The sequence below is a fragment of the Bidens hawaiensis genome, unplaced genomic scaffold, assembly GCF_021521415.1.
Source record: "Bidens hawaiensis isolate Kalapana, Puna unplaced genomic scaffold, B.hawaiensis_p1.1 tig00014333_1, whole genome shotgun sequence".
In the NCBI taxonomy this organism is placed as follows: domain Eukaryota; kingdom Viridiplantae; phylum Streptophyta; class Magnoliopsida; order Asterales; family Asteraceae; genus Bidens; species Bidens hawaiensis.
This window is the reverse complement of record NW_027492231.1, coordinates 218,381-239,877: the sequence shown is the minus strand read 5'-3', so window position 1 is coordinate 239,877 and position 21,497 is coordinate 218,381. Positions and strand designations below refer to the sequence as shown.

The following is a 21,497-nucleotide window of genomic DNA, read 5'->3' as shown; positions in this document are numbered from 1 at the left end:
TGTTTTGAAATTATCATATCTCATAAACTACAAGACCAAATGGGTTAGTTCCACTTCTGGAAGTTAACATATTGAGTTAAGAATCTAACCCAATTGGTCTTGCATTAATTGAATTTACCATTTAACGGGAATAACAAATATCATTCTGTTGCGTATGATTTTGACTGCTGTGAGTTTACTGTAATGTTTTGATTATTGTGAGAAATCTATGTGGACTAAAAATACAATAAAAATAGTTCTGGAAACCTAGCTCATGTGTGCTTCTGTGACGATTTTTGATAAATTAATTGATATGTTATGATATGTTGAATTGAGTAATCTTTCCAAGTAGAATTCTGTCTTGATAAAACTAGCTGCTGAACTATGTGAAAATACATGAAACGTGTTTGTTGATCGATATTTGCTATGTTCTTGACTAAATTGCCCTTGTGGGGAATAATTACTAGTAATGTACAATGTTAGTACTTGATACTTATGTAGTTGTTTACACATGTAACGTGTCACCAATGTGTTTGTCGAGTCACACATAATTCACAAACGAAACACGAAACGTATCTCATGCATAGGTATTATGTGCCGAGTCTAGAGACTCAATAATAGTTCCAATACTTAAAAAATCTCATTCTTGTTTTAGAGCGCTAGTGAGGATTTTCAGTGACGCGCATCTCTCGGTTGACTTGTTTTTGAATTCTTCGCAAACAGTGAGTTTCACGTTCTCCTTTTACTCTTTTAAACGCTTTTTACTCGGGGGAGATAACATACTCCAAACACTTTAGATTTTGTTATTGGTTATATATCGCTTGTAAGGCTAAGTGGCAAACAAACCAACTAAAGTCCTTCATAACATCGAACCGTTTAGTATTTGTATAATAGCGAGTCACTGTTGAGTAGTACTACTGGGTTTGACAAACCCCACCCAACTCTAAACTCGACTGTAGGTCGAGTGGGTGTAATCTTGGCTAACACATTACCATGGTCGTGGTTGACATGGTGGCAAGGCAATTGATAAACAGTCAGCTTCGGTGTCGAACACTTAGTAATACATGCTTGATAGGTTAGCTACCTATTGATATATAATTGACTTAACACTATCTGGTAACGCAAATGCAAACGCTTTATTTATATAAACCTGTGAACTCACCAACCCTGTGTTGACACTTTTAGTATGTTATTCTCAGGTAGCCGAGGCGGGCGCGCGGTATAGGAACATGCATTCATTTTTACACTATCGTTTTGAAAACTTGTTTTTAAACTTTTATTAATTGGGTTTTAAGTTGTCCTGCATGACGCAACACTTGGTTTATGATTACGCTTCCGCACTTGTTTAAACTTTAATGTTCAAGGTTTTAAAACTTAGAATATGGTGTTTGATTATAACTAATGATTCCGATCCTGTTACTTCACACCGTTAGTGGATTTTGAGGGTGTGACATTATTTCATAGTCATGTAAATTATATTTTCATTTAATTTAAAGAAATCAGCTATCAAAAAAGAGTAAAGTGTCATTTTCGTCCTTGTGGTTTGACACATAATGCGAATTTAGTCAAAAAAGTTTATTTTTTGCACATGAACCCTCCACGTTTCTCAGTTCTTGCCAATTACATCCAAATCACTAATCCGTTAAATTTAATAGTTAAGTCAGGGATAGAAATGTCTTTTCATTATTTATTTATTATAATACGTATTTCAGTAAACTGCGGTTTTCGACCTTGTGGTTTTTCCAAATTTGCAATTTTAGTCCAATAGTTTTAAGCTTGCAATTTTCATCCTTATAGTTTCATTTCACTTGCAATTAAACCCGAATTTATTAACCTCGTTAAGTCTTGTCATTAACCCATTTGTGTGTCTCTCACGTGACGACAAATTTTGTTGTTTTTCAGTCCAAATAAACCTCAGTCCTATTTCCTAAGCCCCTCACGTGAGGGGCTGGGGTGTATTTGAGGAAAAAGGAAATAAAAAAGAAAAAGAAGGAACAAAACGGCCCCTCACGTGAAGGCCACACTGATATGTTTAACGATCAGACTTAACGAGAGTAGAGAATTCGGGTTTAATTGCAAGTAAAATGAACCATAGGAAATAATATTGCAAATTTGAAACTACTGGACTAAAACTGCATATTTGGACAAACTAGAGGGACGAAAACCGCAGTTCACCGAAATAAGTATTATAATAAAGAAATAGTGAAAATGCATGTCTACCCTGACTTAACGATTATAGTTAATGTGGTTAGTGATTTGAATGTAATTGGCAAGAACTGAGAAACATGAATGGTTCATGTGCAAAAAGTAAATTTTGTAGACTAAATTCGCATTATTTGTCAACCATAAGGATAAAAATGGCACTTTACTCATCAAAAAAAACATATGATGCACAAATAACTTAATTAACTGATATCATTTTCTTGTAATAAGAAACCTTGACTATTGACTTGGCATTAATTTGTTCACAGGATAATATAACTTATTTCCACCATATATTGGTATATTCTATCTAGATTCCACACGTCTCCCTTGATTTTTCAGAGTTCAAATAAATAGCTTTACGGAGCAATGAAAGCTACTCATGACAAGTAAACGAATGAGTTTAAATTGAACTCCCACGTCCTCTTGTAAATTACAAATCGACCAACTGTTCTTAATCAACCAAAATGAGTGCTAGATGTTCAATTTTTTATTTCTCATCTTGTCACTTGTGTTTGCTTATATTATTGGTCTTGTTACCGTTGTGTTTATCGGATCAAAAGTCTGGTGATGTACTATGCATGGATGGTGAGAGACAAGCACTTATCCGGTTCAAGGACAGCCTCATAGATGAAGCAGATCGCCTTGCTTCTTGGGTTGGTGAGAAAAGCGACTGTTGCAAATGGGCTGGAATTGCGTGTGATAACATCACTGGCCATGTCCGTGAGATTAATCTTCGTGGACTTGATGGTCATTGTGATAGGCTGTATTTGAGCTCACATAAAGTACTCATAGCAGGCTTAAAGCAAATGTTAAGGGGAAATTTAAGTCCATCCTTGTTGGAGTTGAAGCAACTCAGGCATCTTGACTTGAGCTGCAATAATTTTGAAGAGATCCAAATACCAAGCTTCATAGGTTCTCTTAGAAACTTGAGGTATCTTAACCTCTCCGAATCTAAAATTCGTGGAATTATCCCACCTCAAATTGGGAATCTTTCAGAGTTACGTGTCCTTTCTCTTGGAAGTTGGTATGGAATTGACGATGATCCCGAAAGGACATTAACAAGCACGACTATGCAATGGTTGTCAAGTCTTCGTCGGTTGCATCACCTAGAAATGAGTAAAACAAACCTCAGCAAAGCTACTGACTGGTTTCAGGTGATTAACACCCTACCTTCTTTGGTGCAACTACGTATGTCACGATGTAGACTTAGAGATGCACACCCCCATGTTCGTATTCTTAATGTAACATCCCTTTCCGTGCTTGATCTTTCTTATAACGATTTTGGTAAGACTTCAGTTCCCGGGTGGATTTTTAGTCTAACAAATCTTGTTTCATTGGATTTAAGTGACTGTAATTTTGATGACCCTCTTCGTAGTAGTATTTATAGCTTCGGTAATTTGACTTCTCTCAAGTCGCTTCATGTCAGTGGGAATCATTTCATGAATTCTCCGTCACTAATAAAAGGGATTTCTAGTAATCTGATTTCATTAGATATGAGTTCATGTGGTCTTTCAAGTTCAATACTCGATTCCCTTCAGAACCTGACATCTCTCCTTAGCCTTGACCTATCTGAAAATCAACTCACGAAGGCAATACCTGATTCGTTGGGTAACCTTTGTAATCTGAGAGAGATTGGTTTGTCTTCAAATGATTTTAGTAACATTAGCTTAACTTACCTTCTTCAAAGTCTTTTCGAGTGCAAATCACCGAATTTGGAATCATTATCCATAATTGACTCTGAGCTTTCTGGTCCAATCCCTTACTCAATTGGACAATTATCATCATTGAAAAGCCTACGTCTTTATGTTAATAAACTGAATGGTAGTATTCCTGACTCGATCGGACGATTATCATCTTTGGAGGAGTTGTATATTTGGAGAAACCAACTCAGTGGCAACCTTCCAAATAGTATTGGTCGGCTTTCAAAGTTGGAAAGCTTTTGGTTTTCTTACAATTTGCTAGCGGGTGTTGTGACAGAAGCTCACTTTGCCAATCTAACGAGCTTGACATATCTAAATGGAGAAGGCAACAACTTAACCATAAGACCACAAGTTGCAGATTGGATTCCCCCTTTCAAGTTACAAATCTTGTATTTGAACTCTTGGAATTTGGGACCTCAATTTCCATTATGGCTTCAATCGCAGAGGGATTTAATACAGATAGACATAAGCAACAATAGCATTTCTTCACTCATGCCTCCTGAGTCCTTTTGGAGATCATTCCCAAATCTAACAGTTTTAGATATGTCACAAAATCATATCAAAGGGACATTAACTTTGGGTATCCCTGCATCACTTGCAGAACTTGACTTAAGTTCAAATGAGTTCAGTGGGGAATTACCTTATGTTTCTAATGGTTCATTAATTCCTGGGTTTATAAATCTGTCAAATAATTATTTTGTGGGATCACATCAGCTTTTGTGTTCCAATGGTGTGGAAGAGGCAAAAATCCTTAACTTGGGAAACAATAGGTTGTCAGGTGTCATTCCTGAATGTTGGGAGAAATGGAGAAGTTTGATAGTCTTAAACATGGAGAACAATAGTTTGTCTGGTGAGATTCCAAGAACAATGGGTTCTATACCTAATCTTGCATTATTAAACATGCGTGGAAACAAGATCTCTGGAAGATTACCGGCTTCTCTAAGGAACCTGACAAGATTAATGATTCTTCAACTTGACAGAAATAAACTTGTTGGAAGCATTCCATCATGGGTTGGAACTAAACTCACTTTGTTGATAATTCTCAACCTTAGGTCCAACAATTTGAGCGGAAATATTCCTCACGAGTTATGTCATCTTTCAAGTACCCAAATTTTGGATCTTGCTGAGAATTACCTATCTGGAAATATTCCAAGATGCTTTTACAACTTTAGTGTGCTTTCAGAAAAAGAATACAAAACTAACTGGAACTCTGAAATTTATTTTATTGTGGCAGAGGGGGGGTTTATTCAAGCAAGTGAAACTTTGGTGTGGAAGGGACGAGAGTACACCTACGAATCTACTCTTAACCTAGTAAGGTTGTTGGACCTCTCAAGCAACAATTTATCTGGACACATTCCCAATGAGCTTACGACCCTCCAAGGGTTAAAATCACTGAATTTATCAAGAAATCAGTTAACAGGAAGGATTCCGGAACAAATTGGTGAAATGAAAGCACTTGAATCTTTTGATTTATCATTTAATAAGCTTTCTGGTGAACTTCCCATGAGCTTGTCATTGTTGACTTTCTTGAGTAGCTTCAATGTGTCCTACAACATATATTTGACAGGAAGAATTCCAACCAGTACTCAGCTCCAAAGCCTCAATGAGTCCAGCTTTTTTGGCAACAACCTTTGTGGAAAACCACTAAGTGATTGCCAAGTACCTGTTGATGTGCCCACTAATACAAAAGGAGACAAAAAAGAAGACGATGGATCAGACTGGGGATTGATTATTAGCATTGTGCTAGGATTTGTTATTGGATTTTGGATCATTGTGGCTCCATTGATAATCAACCTATCATGGAGGATTGCATATTTTAGTCTCATGAGTAGATTGATCAGGGTATAAGGTTTATGATGTTATGCATATTCATATTGTCGCAATATAAGTGATGATGTAATAAGTTTTGTATTTTACTTTGAAATTGATGTTGTAATACGATTTTAAACCGTAACTGCCATATTAAAGACGAACAAATAAACTTCTCGATGTGATGGATTGGTGCAGCAACCATAAAACATATTAGTTTATTGTAATGTACACACTTGTGCAACATTATATTAAGAGAATTGTGAACAGGTTTGTTGCACAGTCCAAACTTACCAGATGTAGCATATGGCATAGGGTAAAATTGAGGAAGAAAGATTTGACGTACTTCTGTGTTAATTAATCAAATAAGCTGAAGCATGGATCATGCTCACTTGCCATAGCCGTTCCAATAGCGAGACAAGTTGGGCACATAAACTACAAAAGAAAAAAAATGCATACAAGTAGGGCCATTCCAAACGGGCGGTTGCGTCAGGCAGTATAACAGGTTAGGACGAGTGCAATCTGTGCATTTCTTGTATATGACACTCATTTGCTAAATAAATAAATAAAGACAAGATATAATATGTGAATTCAGAGGTTTCTATAATATTCAAGCCCAGACCCATTATTATTCTCTGAAACCTTTTTGAACACATAAATAACTTGATGGATGCACTGAAGAAACTAGGTGTTAAAATCAGTAAGCATAGAATTGATAGTGTTGTGGTTCTTTCCATTTTATGAATAAACTATGCATATAATTTGAAATTTGATTGCATGTTGATATATATGTGATATATAAATTTGGTTGAGATGATGGAACTGGTTATTTGGGGGTTTGTAATCACCTTTATAATTGTTAATTTGGTAAGACATAATTATGCCTATAAGGTGTTTGATAAAATGCCTCAACTAAAGTTTTAATACGTTTGATAGTGTTGACATTTTGTACCTTATAATTGTTGTACCGGGTGTTCCTAAACTTTTATGTATATTTGATTTGCGTTAATAATCAGGATTTTGGGGTTGTATATGTCATTGGGTTGAATTGGGGAAGAAACACTAACTTAAATTTTCGCAGCTTTTGTACTGATTTTAGGCTGGTTTGTATAAATTGTATAAAATCAACCAAGTGTCCGCTTTGGGTGTTCTTTATATGCTTAGAAACCTTGTGTAGTCTATTTTCTGCAGAATTTTAGAACAAGGAAAATTATGGTCGTTTACTAGGTCAAATTGGCCAATGATTACAGCTGCGCAGAAAGTATTTCACATGAACTAGCTTTTTAGAAAAATAAGTTAAAACTGAATATTTAAACACGTTCGAAGTATAATATGAATTGTTGAATATAATTGGTTGTGCTAATTTATTATAGGGTGTTTTATGTGTTACAAATACTAGCATAAAGGGTTATGCAAGAAATTGTAATAACACGTCACACATGTTGAATATTGAACGATGAACTTTGTATGTTGGATTTTATATGAAAGAATACTATTGTAGAGTGATTTCATTGTCCACATTATATATTCTAAATGTTGAAAGTTGACACGTTAACAAGCTAGGTTCGAAGCAAGCTTGGAAGTCAACTAGTTGAACGGACGTCGCGTAATCAAGCTCCTGCGGGAAAAGGTAAGTTTATCTTACATCTAAAACCATGTTAGTTATACTTTCTAGTAAATGTCAAATCCGAGTTTTTGAGTGTTTTGATTTATATATCCTTATGTGGTGGAAACGGGTCGTTTCGACTTATTTAGAAAGAACTTAGTTATATTAACTTCATAAGGGAGATGGGGTCATTTTGACCCGCTAAAAGTGTAAGTTGCTTTATCATGTGTTAGTAAATGGATCTTACACTATAATCGTATTGCAATGTTACGCTTTGACTTTTATTTTGTTTATGCTATTCATGGAAATCAAAGTATGAAAATAGATTACTTGTAATGTGACTAGTTAGGAGATTGGTAATTTGTTAGTGTTCACATGGGTGGTATATCTAATTAAAAGTATCGACCTGTTAATGAAGGGCCAATATTGATAGTGTAGCTGAACAGTTACTTTTGACTTGTTATTAATATTCATATATGAATAATACGTATATGGGTATCTTGGTCATTTAGATTAATGAACCGCTCGTGATAGCTTTTGGTGGCATGTTAGTCGAACGAGGTTTTAACAATTATGGAACACTATGAATAGATTTTTAAGTAACAGATCATGAGAGCAATATAGTAGATTGTAAACCGGCCGGGTTGTGGGTTATGTAATTATCATATTTAATGTGATTACCTTGTTTAGAAACAGGTACGAGTTTTCTCTCGGGATCAGATGAACAAGTTGTAAACGATGTGAATATGTAATCAGGGTTGCGAGTCTGCATCCAAAGTAACATGCGATGGTGTACTCCTTTTGCTTAAAGTTTGGCTCCTCCACATTTTCAAGTTGAAGCTTGTATTAAGCTGCAACAGTGATTATAGTTACATGTTATACTAATATCTTGCGTTGTTTTGCGCTAGGTAAATATCGCGGATTAGGTGGTGGAAAATGATCAAGTGCTCGAGACGAATCAAGACACACATCTCAATAATTGGATTTCCTTTATTTCATTGGGTACAATTAATCAGATTTTTATATATGTATTGTCTTAAATTAAAAGTCAAGTTGTTGTAAACTTTATAAGTGGGTTTCGGTTGATGGAATATATTTTATATAAGTCATAATTAAAAAGAAAGATTTTTGGGACCGTATTGTTTTTTTTTTCGCATGTTAAATGACGTGGAGTCTTTAATAAATTTAGGGTGTTACATTTGCTGAGAGCGCAGCCATCACAGATTTGTTCTGTTTTATGAATTCTACTATTCTAGGTAGAACTTTTACTACTTCACTGCTTCTCAAATATATTAGTCTCATAATTTAGGTGTCCATATGTGTGATGCCATAATGTGGATGTATCTTTGGTTATTGACTTACAGTGTACGTTAAGAGCCAAAAGATAAGTCTCTATTCGGTGGTAGAGGAAACATTTTATTTCCAGTCCTTTCTACTATTGCCATTGATCTTTGATGGCGCAAGATTTAGTTTGAAAGTACAAATCATATCGTATTCTTTAGTAGGTTGGTGCTTTAAGCCTTCACATATAAGACTTTAGGGATTCTCTTATTTTGGTTTTTAAGTTTAACTAATGGTCATTATTTTTGGATAACTACTATCCAAATGAATAAATAAACATTTTTCTTATTAGGTTATCTCAAAAAAATGCCATATTGCAGTGTATATATCTTCTAAGCGTGTTTCTAGTGCACACGTGTTTCCTATCTAAAATTTATTTCACAGTTAACAAATTTTTTTAACGATCAATAAACATAGAATGCCTAGGTACTCCGTACGGGATGAGAAGGGCAATAGTTATCAATTTACATTTTCATTTTTTTATTATTTAAAAAAAATATCTTTAATTACCTGATAAAAGGATTTAGTTACATTAAAAGGACATATCTAATATATATAAACGAAAATAAAAATTCTATGTGTCGCGATGTGGCTGCTCCCCCTTTTTTTGGAGTCATCAGATTTGTTTGATTTTAAATGGATGCTTCTCATGCATTTGACCTGAATTCACGGGTATGAGTCTTACCAAACTCATATATTCCTTAAACGGGTTATAAGATCTCATTAAATTAAAAATTATTTTCACCAAATTATTGATGTGAAAATCCTATAAAATAGGATATACTAAAAATTATTATATGGTTTTTTTTAAAATATTTTTTATAATTAAGAAACAATTTTATAGTATAAAAAATAAGCTGGTCTTGGGTCTTACCAAAGCCATGTAACTTTTATACCGGGTTATAACATTTTAGTTATTTGTGAAATTTTTTTATCATCAAACTCTAAGTATATTATAAATTTCATTACAATAAATAAAATTTAACCCAAAAAAGTATATAAATATTAAAAACGAATAATGTAAAAACAACCTCTGTAATACGAGGAATAAAAATTAATAGTATTATAAACGGGCAAGAGGATACGCTGCCTCTCCTTTTCTAACGGCAAAACCTAAAAGCAAGGTTATGATAGAAAGAAATAATATATATATACATAGAATCCCTAAAAAGCTAATAGTTTATTCCATTTATGTTATATAATCTTAGTATCTATAATTAATAATAATATATCTTATAACAATAAAACATGTTAGTCCTTAGTACTAGTCATTTTTATAGTTAAAAAAAATACATAATGAAATAAAACATGTTAGTACTTAGTACTTTAGAGTCAGTTTAGTAGTTAGAAAAAAAATTAAAGTAACGTAATTAAATAAAACTTAACTATTATAAATTGAAATACTTACTGTATATACTATCACTGTCAACTAACTAAACAAAAAACAAATTAATTAGTTATATTTTTAACCTTTTACCCACCCGTATTCATTTTCCATTATAACTATTTATTTATAATACTCGAAGACACTCTTTTCTAAAGAGTGACAAACGGCGTGATTTTTGGAGCAAAATAACTATGATATCTTTTGTTTTTATATTTCAAAAATACAAAATTTTAAAACTAAAAAAGAAATATATTAAAAAAAACAAGAGAAATCAAGCTAAGGCTTACCTGTAGATTGAGGACATGCATGTCATGAATTCTTCCAAAAAAGTGTCACCAGCTCACTCCAACGCGTTCTCTATTCTCTCATCTTATTTGTATATAACCACACACACTCCCACGGTGTTCTGTGTGTTTCTCAACCTTCTTCACCAATGGCCAACCTCATAAACATATTAGCATCTCTTCTTCAGAGAGTAGCGGAATTAAACGATCTCAACCGTTCATTGCACACACAGAAGTTGTCAATCTTTAATGGGCTGATTCGTCCCGGTATTAGCATCCAACAATATCTAGAGCGTATCTTTAAGTACGCTAATTGCAGCCCTTCTTGTTATGTCATTGCGTATGTTTATCTTGATCGGTTCGTGAAGAAACAACCGCTTTTACCGATTGATTCATTCAATGTTCATCGGTTACTTATTACTAGTGTCCTTGTTTCCATCAAATTCATGGACGACATGTAAGTCTTAATTAATTTGATAATTTCTTTTCTTTTTTCAGAAAATTGCACAAATGGTCCTTGTTGCTTAACCATATTGCAAGTTTAGTACACGGATTTTAAAAATTGCAAACTTAGCTCACACACTTTGTGAGTGAATTTTAGTGCTCGCTGTCTATCGAGGTTACTTTTTAACGAAAAAGTGATGCAATGTACATTTTTGTGAGTGTGATTGCGTGTTTTCATTTTGAAGAGACGCAATTACACTCAAAAAAATGGCACTCTACATCACCTTTTTGTTAGAAACTAACATGGATTAACGGTGGGGACTAAACGTGTAACCTTCTGACAGATGTTTGAACTAAGTTAACAAGTTTTAAAATCTAGAAACTAAACTTGTAATATGGTCAAACCACAGGGACTATTTATGCAATTTTCTCTCTTTTTTTTTTCAATTATTTTCCTTTTCTATAAGAGATTGTTATAATTAAATGAGTTTTGGTGTTTCAGATGTTATAATAATGCTTACTATGCTAAAGTCGGAGGGATATCAACTATTGAGATGAACTTGCTTGAAGTTGATTTCTTATTCGGATTGGGGTTTCAGTTAAACGTGACACAAAACACATTTTGTGATTATTGTATCTATCTCCAAACAGAGATGACGATGGAGTTTCCTCCAATGTTCTCGTCTCCATCGGTTCCTACCATAGGCGCGGATCATTGTTCCGTCAAGGAAGATGATTGTCAATCTCAACGTCATCATCATCCACAACTAGCTGTTTAATGAGTAATGGTGATTATTAATCAACCAGTGATTTTTAAAGATCAAAATGTGGGTTGACTTTACAACAGAAAAGTCAAATTTCTCATTGTTTGACTTGTCTTGATTGTGGAAAACAAGTCTTTGACATTGTATGATTACATACATGTTTGGATATGCAATGTGTTTTGGAATCTAATAGAATGTCTTTGTATATGTAATCTTTGATTACAAACATTATAAGCATGCAAGCACAATATTTCCAACTTCGGAATTTTTTTTCAACCCATGTGACTCGTTTAAATTTTAGCTCGTTCATTTAACTAATAGACAACATAAAAACATAACCAAAATTGTTCGATTAATTAATATAAAATGTCAAAAGGCTACCACCTCTAGTAAACTCTTATGAGGAAGGAACAAAGATCAAATATATATCAACTCGTATATTTGGATGAGGAAGGAACAAAGATAAAATTTATATCAACTCATATATTTGGTTTTGTTTGTGCAAGGCATTGATGAATGTGAAAAACAAACTCATAAACATAATTAGTTATATTATACACGGTATGTTCGGGAGCAGACCTACCATTTAGAATAAGGGGGCGACCGTCCATCTTAATTATTATTAACATTTTTAATGTTATTCGTATGTCAAAATTCGAATTGCCCTCCTAAAAATTAGTTTGAAGCCTTCCTTTCATCACCCATAAAAATAAAATAAATTTTGAGTCCACCATCAGCTGGTATGTTTTTCATTTCCACACCTTGTGCCTTATGTACCTTGTTTCATGTAACATTTTTCGCTTTTTCTGTTGGAAAAGAAAGTAGGGGAAAGGAGATTGCATGTGAAAGGGTGAAGGTTGCTTTCATGACTTTTCATGGTCTCTTGTGAGTACATCACATTACGGCCATGTTAGTGGAATCATTTCACATTCTTATTCTTAGTACTACATGAATCATGATGATGGAACAATTCTTCACATCACATGAAAACTATAAGAATTTAGGTTCATGATATTAACCAGTTTGTTAAACATGTTATGTTCAAATTGACTTGTTTAATTAGTTTAATTAAATGTGTTGTGTTTGTGTCGATATTTTTAGCCTATTAAGTCTAAACATGTCGATTTGTAACCCGTTCAGTTAAAATTAACAAAGCTCTAACTTGTTTACACCCATTTCTAAGTGGGTTGACATGTTAATTTAAATAAAATTAACGGGTCTTGTTTCGATTACATGATTTTGAAATAGTCGTGTTAGGCTTAATGTTTTTGACAAACAAATTTATAAGTCGTTTCGGGGTGAATGATTTAGCCCGCCAACACTACAAAGCAATATGTAACATGAATATATATATGAGAAGTGTATGGAATTAAATCAAGACAACATTTGCTACAACTAGAACTCGAATAGTGGAGATTAATAAGGCAAATAAATGTGGACAGATGTGACGTGGGACTCAAAGATCGTATCCCAGACATCAACCTAACAAGGAGACACTTAAATTGGTGTAACCCGCTCAGTTGTAGTCACAGGTAGGCCATTGGTCTCGTTTTATCCACTAAACCGCGCTGGAATGGGCTAGCCAGTTATGCTTAAACCGGGTTGAACCGGATGTCTTTTTGATCCATGTATAACAAGTAGATGTCAACCAGCCGGAAAATGATTATATAACTCAAAAATATACATCAACTTAAAATTCACTTATAAATTATATCATTAAGCATCCTAACAAAAAGTTTCAAAATGGTAGTCCTTAATATAAGACCAGCTGAATAGTGAACCCCTAGGAACCGGTTTGATTTTAACTAACATACATCATAAGTTATTTAACAGGAATTTTTAATTTTTTCTATGTTTGGAGAAGATCGAAGATGATATACCGAAAACATAAGCCTTTACATTAATGTATAAAACGTACCAACAGAAAATTTCTAGACAACATAAAGTTCTTAAATAATCAAAGATAGGAGACATGTAAAACCCACAAAAGGTAACGACTTTAATCCGATAGGCACATAAATAGCTGATGAATTAGGGACAAGTGATGAAGGCTTTTTATTTTTTGAAGAAGGGGTGTCAGTGGTAGTAGAATCACCACCAGCCTCTGCCTCGGGGGCTGCTGCAGGTCTAGCTGCCGCCGCCTTGTCATCAACAACCACGTGAAGCTTCATTCCAGCATAGCAATGCAGCCTATTACCGCATACAAAGTACCTATCACCCGGCATGGTCAAAGCAAATGTTGTGTTCCCATTACTACTAGCTTGTAGTACATTGGTCGTGTTACACCCCTCGTAAATGTCACGATTCACCTCAGCCACACTATGACTTGATGAATATTGAAATACTACAAAAGGCACAAAGATATTAGTTCAAATTACAAACAAAAGTTGATACAATTGTACCAACGTGGCAAAGTGTTTTTGAGATATAATAATAAGATACTAACAAAGAACATCACCAACGATAAAATGTTTGTTTTGAGCCCATGAATCGACATCAGTGCTTATGTCCCAACCAGACGAGTCGCCAACCGTGTAAGTTGTGGCTAGACATCTTGATGCAAAGCCGGTGATGGCTAGAAGAGATAATAATAAAAACACCAGCCTTGCCATAGAAGATGATATATGATTTTGGTGTTATATTAATATATCAACTATGAAGTGATGGCTCGATAATTAGATTACCTAATTTCTTGAAAATGATATATTTTAAGTTAACTTTGGTCTTGGGTTGATGATCCATTGGGAAAACAATGTGTGAGTGTGTAGGTAAGAATAAGATGGTCCAGATTCACTTGGTAGTTGTTTATGTTGCTTCTTTTAGACCAAACTTCTACATCCTTGTGTTTCTCATTTCAGGTCGGCTGGCTTTTGGTTTTGGGCCTTTGGCCCATAAAAGTTGACACAAACATCTAATCCATTTTGATTTGCAGCCCAGTTCTGTTAGGCTTCATGTTGGGTAATAAGGTTGATTTTGCACCATCAGGCAGGGTGGGGAGAGCCCAAACCAATAAAAGCCAGGCAGTGTTGATTGTAAGATTGTTGAATTCAGTGAACCGATTTAGGTAAAAGAAAAGATGATTTTATATATATTTACAAATATTATAAACTAAAATAAAGTTTTTTTTTTATTTTGTTAGAAATTAAAAAACAAAAACATAAAATACGCAATACATTTTATTTTTTTGGTTTTTGATTATCATTGTGGTTGTTTGGTGTTTAATAGTCATCGTCGAAACTCAAATTGCCACGTAAGTCTTCATTGTAATTTGTAAGCATGAAGAGTTCTTAATCCATAAGTGGATCAAGACTCCTCGTTCTTATATATTTATGGTGATCAGAACTTAAAATTCTATCTTCCTATATACAAATAAGCCCTTGGTCAGAACTTTAGATCCCATTTTCATATATCGTAGGCAAACTAACATGAGATTTTACTTTCCTAAATAAGATTTGAGACTTACTTTGTGTAAGGCTAACATTGGGCTTATAATGTTGAATTTTATAATTTCATGTCTACTATAATTAATACTGCAATAATAGGCTAATTTTATTCTAAGTATTTTTGTGTTATACTTAGGTTTGGATATGTGTTATGTTTGTTTCTTTTGGGAACAAAAATGCAATTACAAGTTTACAACAACATAAAAACACATGATGCTCTTTATTCACGTCACAAGAAAACACCTTAACATGATAAAGATTCATTATTACATGATTCACATGATAATTAAACTTACCATACTTTAAAAACAAACAAATTTAACCTCTAATACACATTACTAAGCCTCAAGGCAGAGACATCATGCAAGATCATACACACCACAAACTCGATTTCTCGATTAAGTATCGATACCCCCTCCAACACGGATTCCAGCTCCACCCGAATGATGACCCGCTCCAGTTCCATAGCTCATACCCCCTCCAGTTCCATAACTCAAGCCCCCACGGACCGCATGCTCGCCCCGGTCCTTAAAATCACGGGCTTTCGATCCGAACTTATGCGAAGCCTCGTCTAAGGTGTCCGCACCAGTCGGACGCTCACCCGACACGTACCTATACATCCACGCGAAGACAGTAGCGGCCGCGACACCGAACCCTCCGGTTGTTAAAAACCCGGTTACCAAAAGGAAGACGGTGATCAAAGCCGGCACTAGGACCGGGCTAAATATGACCAGAACCGGTGTAGCGACGGTTAGTGCGATCACCGTGCCTGCGAGAACCAAACCGGATAAGACGAGAAGCGAGCCGCCGACTGCGGCTGCGGTTAAGGCTTTGACCACTTGGTGTGCCTTCTGTCCACTCCATTGCTGGTTTTGGGTTTGGCGTTGGTGTTGTGGGTTCCAGTATTGAGGCTGGTTGTGGTGTTGCATTCCGAAGCCTGATGATTCTTTGTTGTAGAGGTCCGTCATTGTGATGATGATGTGTTGTGTTGAGGTGATGAGTAGGGTGGGTGTGTGGGTTTATAAAGAGAGAGGGAGTGACACGTGTGTGAAGGGTGATGTCACGTGTACAAGAGTCGAATGTTATTTGACGGTTGCATGCGTTATCTTGAAGCCACCTGGCTTTTGTCGTTTAACTATTGTTGTATGGCTGTACCTAGTGTTGTTACTTGATCAAATATCGCACGGTACCACTCGCGGCTACGATCCCTCGAACCTAGTTTAATAAAAACTCGTTCGAAATTGACTCGATACTAATATATGAGTCGAGCCGGATTGGCCTGGTCTGTAAACGAGAGAGCGAGCTTCAGACCAAGATAAAATTGCTTGGGAGTTGGCTCGCTTGCAGCAGTGCAGAAGCTTAGATGAAAACAGAGACAATAAAAATAAAACTGGGTTTAAAAACTTGGTTTCGAAATGGTAAAACCCGATCCTCTCCCTTTTAACCATTGGGTTGAGACCCGAACCCATTTTAAAAAAGAACAGCCAAACATATTTGACAAAGTTTAATAATAAACTGACCCATTTTTCAATCCAAACTAGTTTTTTTCATTAAAAAAAACAATTTGTGTCATTGTGAACAACAATCATACCCGGTAATAATATCACCGATAGCAATGATATTGTTTTTCTTGAATAATTTATTTTATTAGTTGGACCTGTGGATCTTTTTTTATGTACTTCATCTTTAAGAATTTAATATTAAAAGCATAAAAGTTTGACATGACTCAAAGATAAAACTAGTTATTTTTTATAATTAAGAAAATAGCTCAAAACCAATTACAATAACTCTTAATTCGTACACCCTCTACACCTACCTTTAAATCTAAACATTCATCCACAATAATATTGAACCATAAACTACTTGAAGAGTTGAAGAGAACACATTGATACCGCTAGAATATAAGTCATCTGGTTATTAATACTTTAAAGTTATATATATTTATAGATTTATTTCCACCCGGAATGAATTTTCTTTCTCCGAATGGATATATTATAGTTTTAGAGTAGTTAACAAATACGAGAACAAATTCAGTACATGTGTGCTCTCAAATTATATAACAATTGAAAACAATTGGTGACACGACAAGGAAATAATGAACATTATAAACATTAATTATAACATGTGATTATAAACATTATACATCTGTAAGGAATCCTAGGACTATATGTATGAAGTTATAACTTTAACTTGAACTTGAACCTAGTCGTGTATACGGGATATATGATGGAATGAGAATATAAAGAGTCCTCAAATACATGGTCCTCACCATGACTTCTAACTTTTAAGAATATGTACTCCTATTAGAGACACAATGTTAACCAAGTTCAAGCTAATAATGCATCGGTCTATTGATCCAACATTTCAGCAAAATAATTTTCTATATATACCTATAACTCGAGTGTGCTTATTCACCAAACACATTGAACCAGGTCAAGTGTCTCTTAGAGGTTCTCCAAGCACTTCATTGGAATGCATTGCTTTAGAATTCCTACTGAAGTATTTGGAGGAACTCCAAACGCCACTTTGACATCTACAAATCACTAGTATTTCCATATTGCTTGTCATACTTCGTAAGTAATCATGTTATATAGCACATATATAATATATAAAGTTCGTTTGTGTTTATCCATTAGACATTTATACTTGAAAAAAATTCGATTATGAAAGAGATTTCATAGCCCGCAAGTTAATACATGTTCGTCATTAGAAAAAGCTTGTTTAATGATTTTTTTTGTTTCTCATATGTGATGCAATTACTATAAATAAAATTCTGAAAATGTTTTGTCACATGGATACATTTGTACATATTTAAGATCAAATACATGACACTATAAAGTATAAAACTCGACTTATTATAGCCGTTAGGGAACCAGGTGTGTCCGTGGTTCACTCCAATGCTGATGATGATTGAATTGTTGCGGTGGTGATCTTCTTTTGTTGAGGGGAAGAGAGCCATGCATGGTGGTTTATAAAGAGAAAGGGAGGTGGTGGCTGACTGCCAGTTGCTTTATTCATGAATTTTTTTTGTCTGATTATGTTATTGGATCTTAATTTATATTTGGGCTCAAATACATTAATGGGCTTCTGTAATTACTAATTACTTTATTTTACTTGCCTCACAACTTCAATTGAAATATGTTTGTATACACTGATAATTGACACAATAAGGTTGATTGTATTATACTAAACCGTTGTTGTCGCTTGCCATGTCAACCCGGCTACGTCGAAAAAGGAGAAGCCAGCTTGTGGCTCTCTTTCGGCTGGATTGCAAAGGTCGGAACTAAGTTCTGGGTTTTTGCCCTGTGTGGTGTTTTTGTGTACCGGAACTAGCAAGTGAGTTGTTGCCTCAAAGTAATTCAGCTTGGTACAATTTTGTACAACCCGAAAGGGCCCGACATGCATTTAATGGGCGTCGCCCTTTACAAAAGGGAATCAACCCATCGAGCAAACCTCATCATAGTCCCATAGATGGTCGTGCGGCCATGCACACCTCAACCACGTGACAGGGTACCGCAATGTGGGTAGCCTAAACTTGATTTGTGAATGTTTAATTATGCAGTATAGGTATAAAACATATTATTATAATTGACTTTTAAAAGATCGTGATGAAACCTCTTAGGCTGAGGGGTGTGGGGCTTCAACGGGGGCGCTAGAGCCCCTCCGCTCGCGCCCCCAGGCGCTAACACCACACCACCGGGGCGCTAACGGGGCGCTAGCGCAAAAAAACATGCAGGCGTGAGCCTGTTAGTGGGAGAAGAGAGAGAGGAGCTTGTTGAATTTTAGAAAAAGAGCCGTTGGGCTCTTATTAAATTAAAAAAAAATTCGCTGGAGCCCCTCCACACCAGGGCCAGGGGCTCCAACACCCCCCTTATCCAGCTTCTCTCTTTGCCACACGTCATAATATTATTGGTTGGAGCCCCCATTAAAGCCCCCATTAACGCCCCCCACACCCCTCAGCCTTAAAAGAAAAACTCGTTCACGCCATTTAAAAATAATTAAAACATAAAAGAAAAAAAAACTGAAAAAATATCATAAATGTATAAAAATGGTTCTAAAAAATATGTCATTATTGATAACTAATCGGTTTGTCTTTTAACTATGAATAATAATCGTATTCGTCTAGTGGTATTAATTAAATTATAAACAATAGTACATAAACTGTGCTTTAGTATTAACGTCATGATCAAACTTTAAATCATCTTTGTTTAAAATAAAATTGAAAATATTAAAATAAAAAAACTTTCACCCATCCAAAGATCACACATTGTAGTTAAATATACCCCAAAAGGGTATTGCTGCAAATTTCCATCTATGCCCTCAAATCTTTTTACATGACCCTTTCTGAAAGCAGGGTACTTTTGGCATTTGACAACCCAAATCCGCTAGCACCCGGGTCGTCCCATGGCCCATGGGCCTCATGTAGTGGCAATTTGGCACAAATAATATCTACATCAACAGTTTTAACTAGTAACGGCTTCAATCACATTTGATGATCGGCTTTGCACTTCTGGCTCCACTAGCTCAGCCGCTAACCCTTAAATATTTCTCCGTTTAGGCGAGCCCCTAACCGAAGCCGACAAGCCCGAGGTTGACGGCTCGGGTGATCTCCTTTTGGTCATCACTCTAACCGGCTCGGGCTCATTCAAGCCAATCCTATGTGGAAAGTTCAACAAAGCCTTTGAGCCACGCATCCTAAAAGCGGCTATATCATAAGCTGTTGCGGCTTCCACAGCCGTCTCATACGTCCCAAGCCACACTCTCGCGCCATTTTTTGCCGGGTCTCTTATCTCGGCTGCAAACTTGCCCCATGGCCGTTGCCTCACTCCTCGGTAGTGCTTTCCCTTGGCCGGCAACGATGAGATGGATGTTGATACTACTTGTTCTACTTTCGCCGAAGCTACGGGAAAATTAGTCGGCTCAGCTTTAACTTGTATTAGTCGGCTCGGCTCCGTCGATGGTTCACTCGGCTCGGCTTTTATTTCTCTTCCACTAATATTAAACGGAGTCCATCCAACACTAACGGCGTCACTTAAAATGCCATAAATCACCATATCCTCCGAATCATCAACCTTTATTAGAAAAAATGTAATTAATAAATGTTAGAGCATTCACATCCCACCCCCTAAATTTATGTGAGGAGAGTATGTAAATTATAGGGTGAGGTTTTGAGTGATTTTGAGTGGGGTTGTGAGTGTAAATTATAGGGTAAAGAGAAAAATGTAGTGATTTTTTGTAAATTTGGGGAAACATTTGGGGAACATTGTTTGCCCCTATTTATTTTTTAATATTTGTTGGATTGATTGTAAGTAGAGGAGAGAGAAAATTGTAAAGATAAAGGTATAAAAAATATTATTTAATTGAACAGGAGAAAGAAATATAGTGTTTTTTAGTGTAATTATAGGAATAAGGATGGGGAATGGGATGAGAATGCTGGTAGCTTTATGTAATACAAACTAAATTAACGTACTAACTCTGAGAATCATGTAGTGTAATTATAGCATAGTTAATTACACTATGATTAATTACATGATTACACTATTTGCAAATATACGTACACAGATAACTAATCAATAATTATTATACGTTAACTAATCACTAATTATTATACAACTATTTACACACACTAAAGAGTTTAACTACCTTTAACGGCAAGTCACCCCAATTTTCGGTCAAGCATGGCATGAGACTGCTGAAACTCGTGCTTCGGCAAAAGGCCGGAACATCGCCTGTATTGGTCACGTTAAAAGGATCCAATCCGTAGGACGGAATTTGCATCATTTTGTAATTTGGATGAAAATGAAATGGAAAGAATTGATCAAAAAGATTTTGGAAGGAAGGATGAGGATGGTTGATATATATATGCAATGGATTGTGAGGGGTGATTCTAATATTTGGAAAAGTGGGAGGGTGATATGGAAGTTTGTGATGAGTGTGGTGGACAAGTGGGCAAGTTGTAACGACAATTGCAAAAGAAAAATATTAATATGAATTCACGTGGTTAATGTATTGGACCATTAGGGTGACGACGTCATGGCTTGACGCATCAATCCATCATTGAGGTTTTGGTAACCACATAAGTTAATGTATTTGTTTAATATAAAGTATATACAATTATGAAGTATTATTTAGGCGTGATATATTATAAAATGAAATGAGTATTTTATTCAGGTAGTATGATGATTGACAGGCAAATGTCACTTATTGAATATTTAAAGATCGAATTGCCTGTGGTGTTTGAATGTTTGAGTTTATTGGTTAGTATTGGACTTCATCAAGCATAGCCTTAGCATGATAATCGACGCGTATATGCCTAGTTATGCACTTGTGCAAGATTGTTAGTCGCGAGTTGTTGCTACTCGTCTGATGAGTCCAAGGCAAAGCGATCACCTGATGAGTCCAAGACAAAGCATAGTCATTATCATAAGCGGGACACGTTGGTTGGTTTTCGGGTGTCACACAGATCAGGAAGTTTGACCCGTGACATAAAGCTCGGAAAAGAAAGTATGCACGTATAGTTGTTTTAGCATCAGTT

At 35.4% G+C, this 21,497-nt stretch overlaps 5 protein-coding genes across 5 annotated transcripts; 2 read left to right on the top strand and 3 right to left on the bottom strand.

The window, feature by feature from the left end:
• The first annotated feature begins 2,762 nt into the window (after positions 1-2,762).
• On the top strand, positions 2,763-5,732 carry LOC143546275 (receptor-like protein EIX1). Its single transcript, XM_077037972.1, has one exon. The coding sequence runs from the start codon at positions 2,763-2,765 to the stop codon at positions 5,730-5,732; it is 2,970 nt and encodes a 989-aa protein (XP_076894087.1).
• A 4,728-nt stretch (positions 5,733-10,460) lies between these two features.
• On the top strand, positions 10,461-11,756 carry LOC143546309 (cyclin-U4-1-like). The gene is made up of 2 exons (XM_077038005.1): positions 10,461-10,768; positions 11,258-11,756. The coding sequence occupies exons 1-2, from the start codon at positions 10,461-10,463 to the stop codon at positions 11,532-11,534; spliced, it is 585 nt and encodes a 194-aa protein (XP_076894120.1). The 3' UTR covers positions 11,535-11,756.
• Positions 11,757-12,683: 927 nt separating this feature from the next.
• On the bottom strand, positions 12,684-14,411 carry LOC143546311 (stellacyanin-like). Its single transcript, XM_077038007.1, has 2 exons — positions 13,966-14,411; positions 12,684-13,863 (listed from the first exon to the last, which is right to left on the bottom strand). The coding sequence occupies exons 1-2, from the start codon at positions 14,129-14,131 to the stop codon at positions 13,469-13,471; spliced, it is 561 nt and encodes a 186-aa protein (XP_076894122.1). The 5' UTR covers positions 14,132-14,411; the 3' UTR covers positions 12,684-13,468.
• A 760-nt stretch (positions 14,412-15,171) lies between these two features.
• On the bottom strand, positions 15,172-16,039 carry LOC143546310 (oleosin Cor a 13-like). The gene has a single exon (XM_077038006.1). The coding sequence runs from the start codon at positions 15,928-15,930 to the stop codon at positions 15,361-15,363; it is 570 nt and encodes a 189-aa protein (XP_076894121.1). The 5' UTR covers positions 15,931-16,039; the 3' UTR covers positions 15,172-15,360.
• A 3,221-nt stretch (positions 16,040-19,260) lies between these two features.
• LOC143546289 (ethylene-responsive transcription factor 2-like) lies at positions 19,261-21,207 on the bottom strand. The gene is made up of 2 exons (XM_077037987.1): positions 20,606-21,207; positions 19,261-20,034 (listed from the first exon to the last, which is right to left on the bottom strand). The coding sequence occupies exons 1-2, from the start codon at positions 20,741-20,743 to the stop codon at positions 19,501-19,503; spliced, it is 672 nt and encodes a 223-aa protein (XP_076894102.1). The 5' UTR covers positions 20,744-21,207; the 3' UTR covers positions 19,261-19,500.
• Between the last annotated feature and the right edge of the window lie 290 nt (positions 21,208-21,497).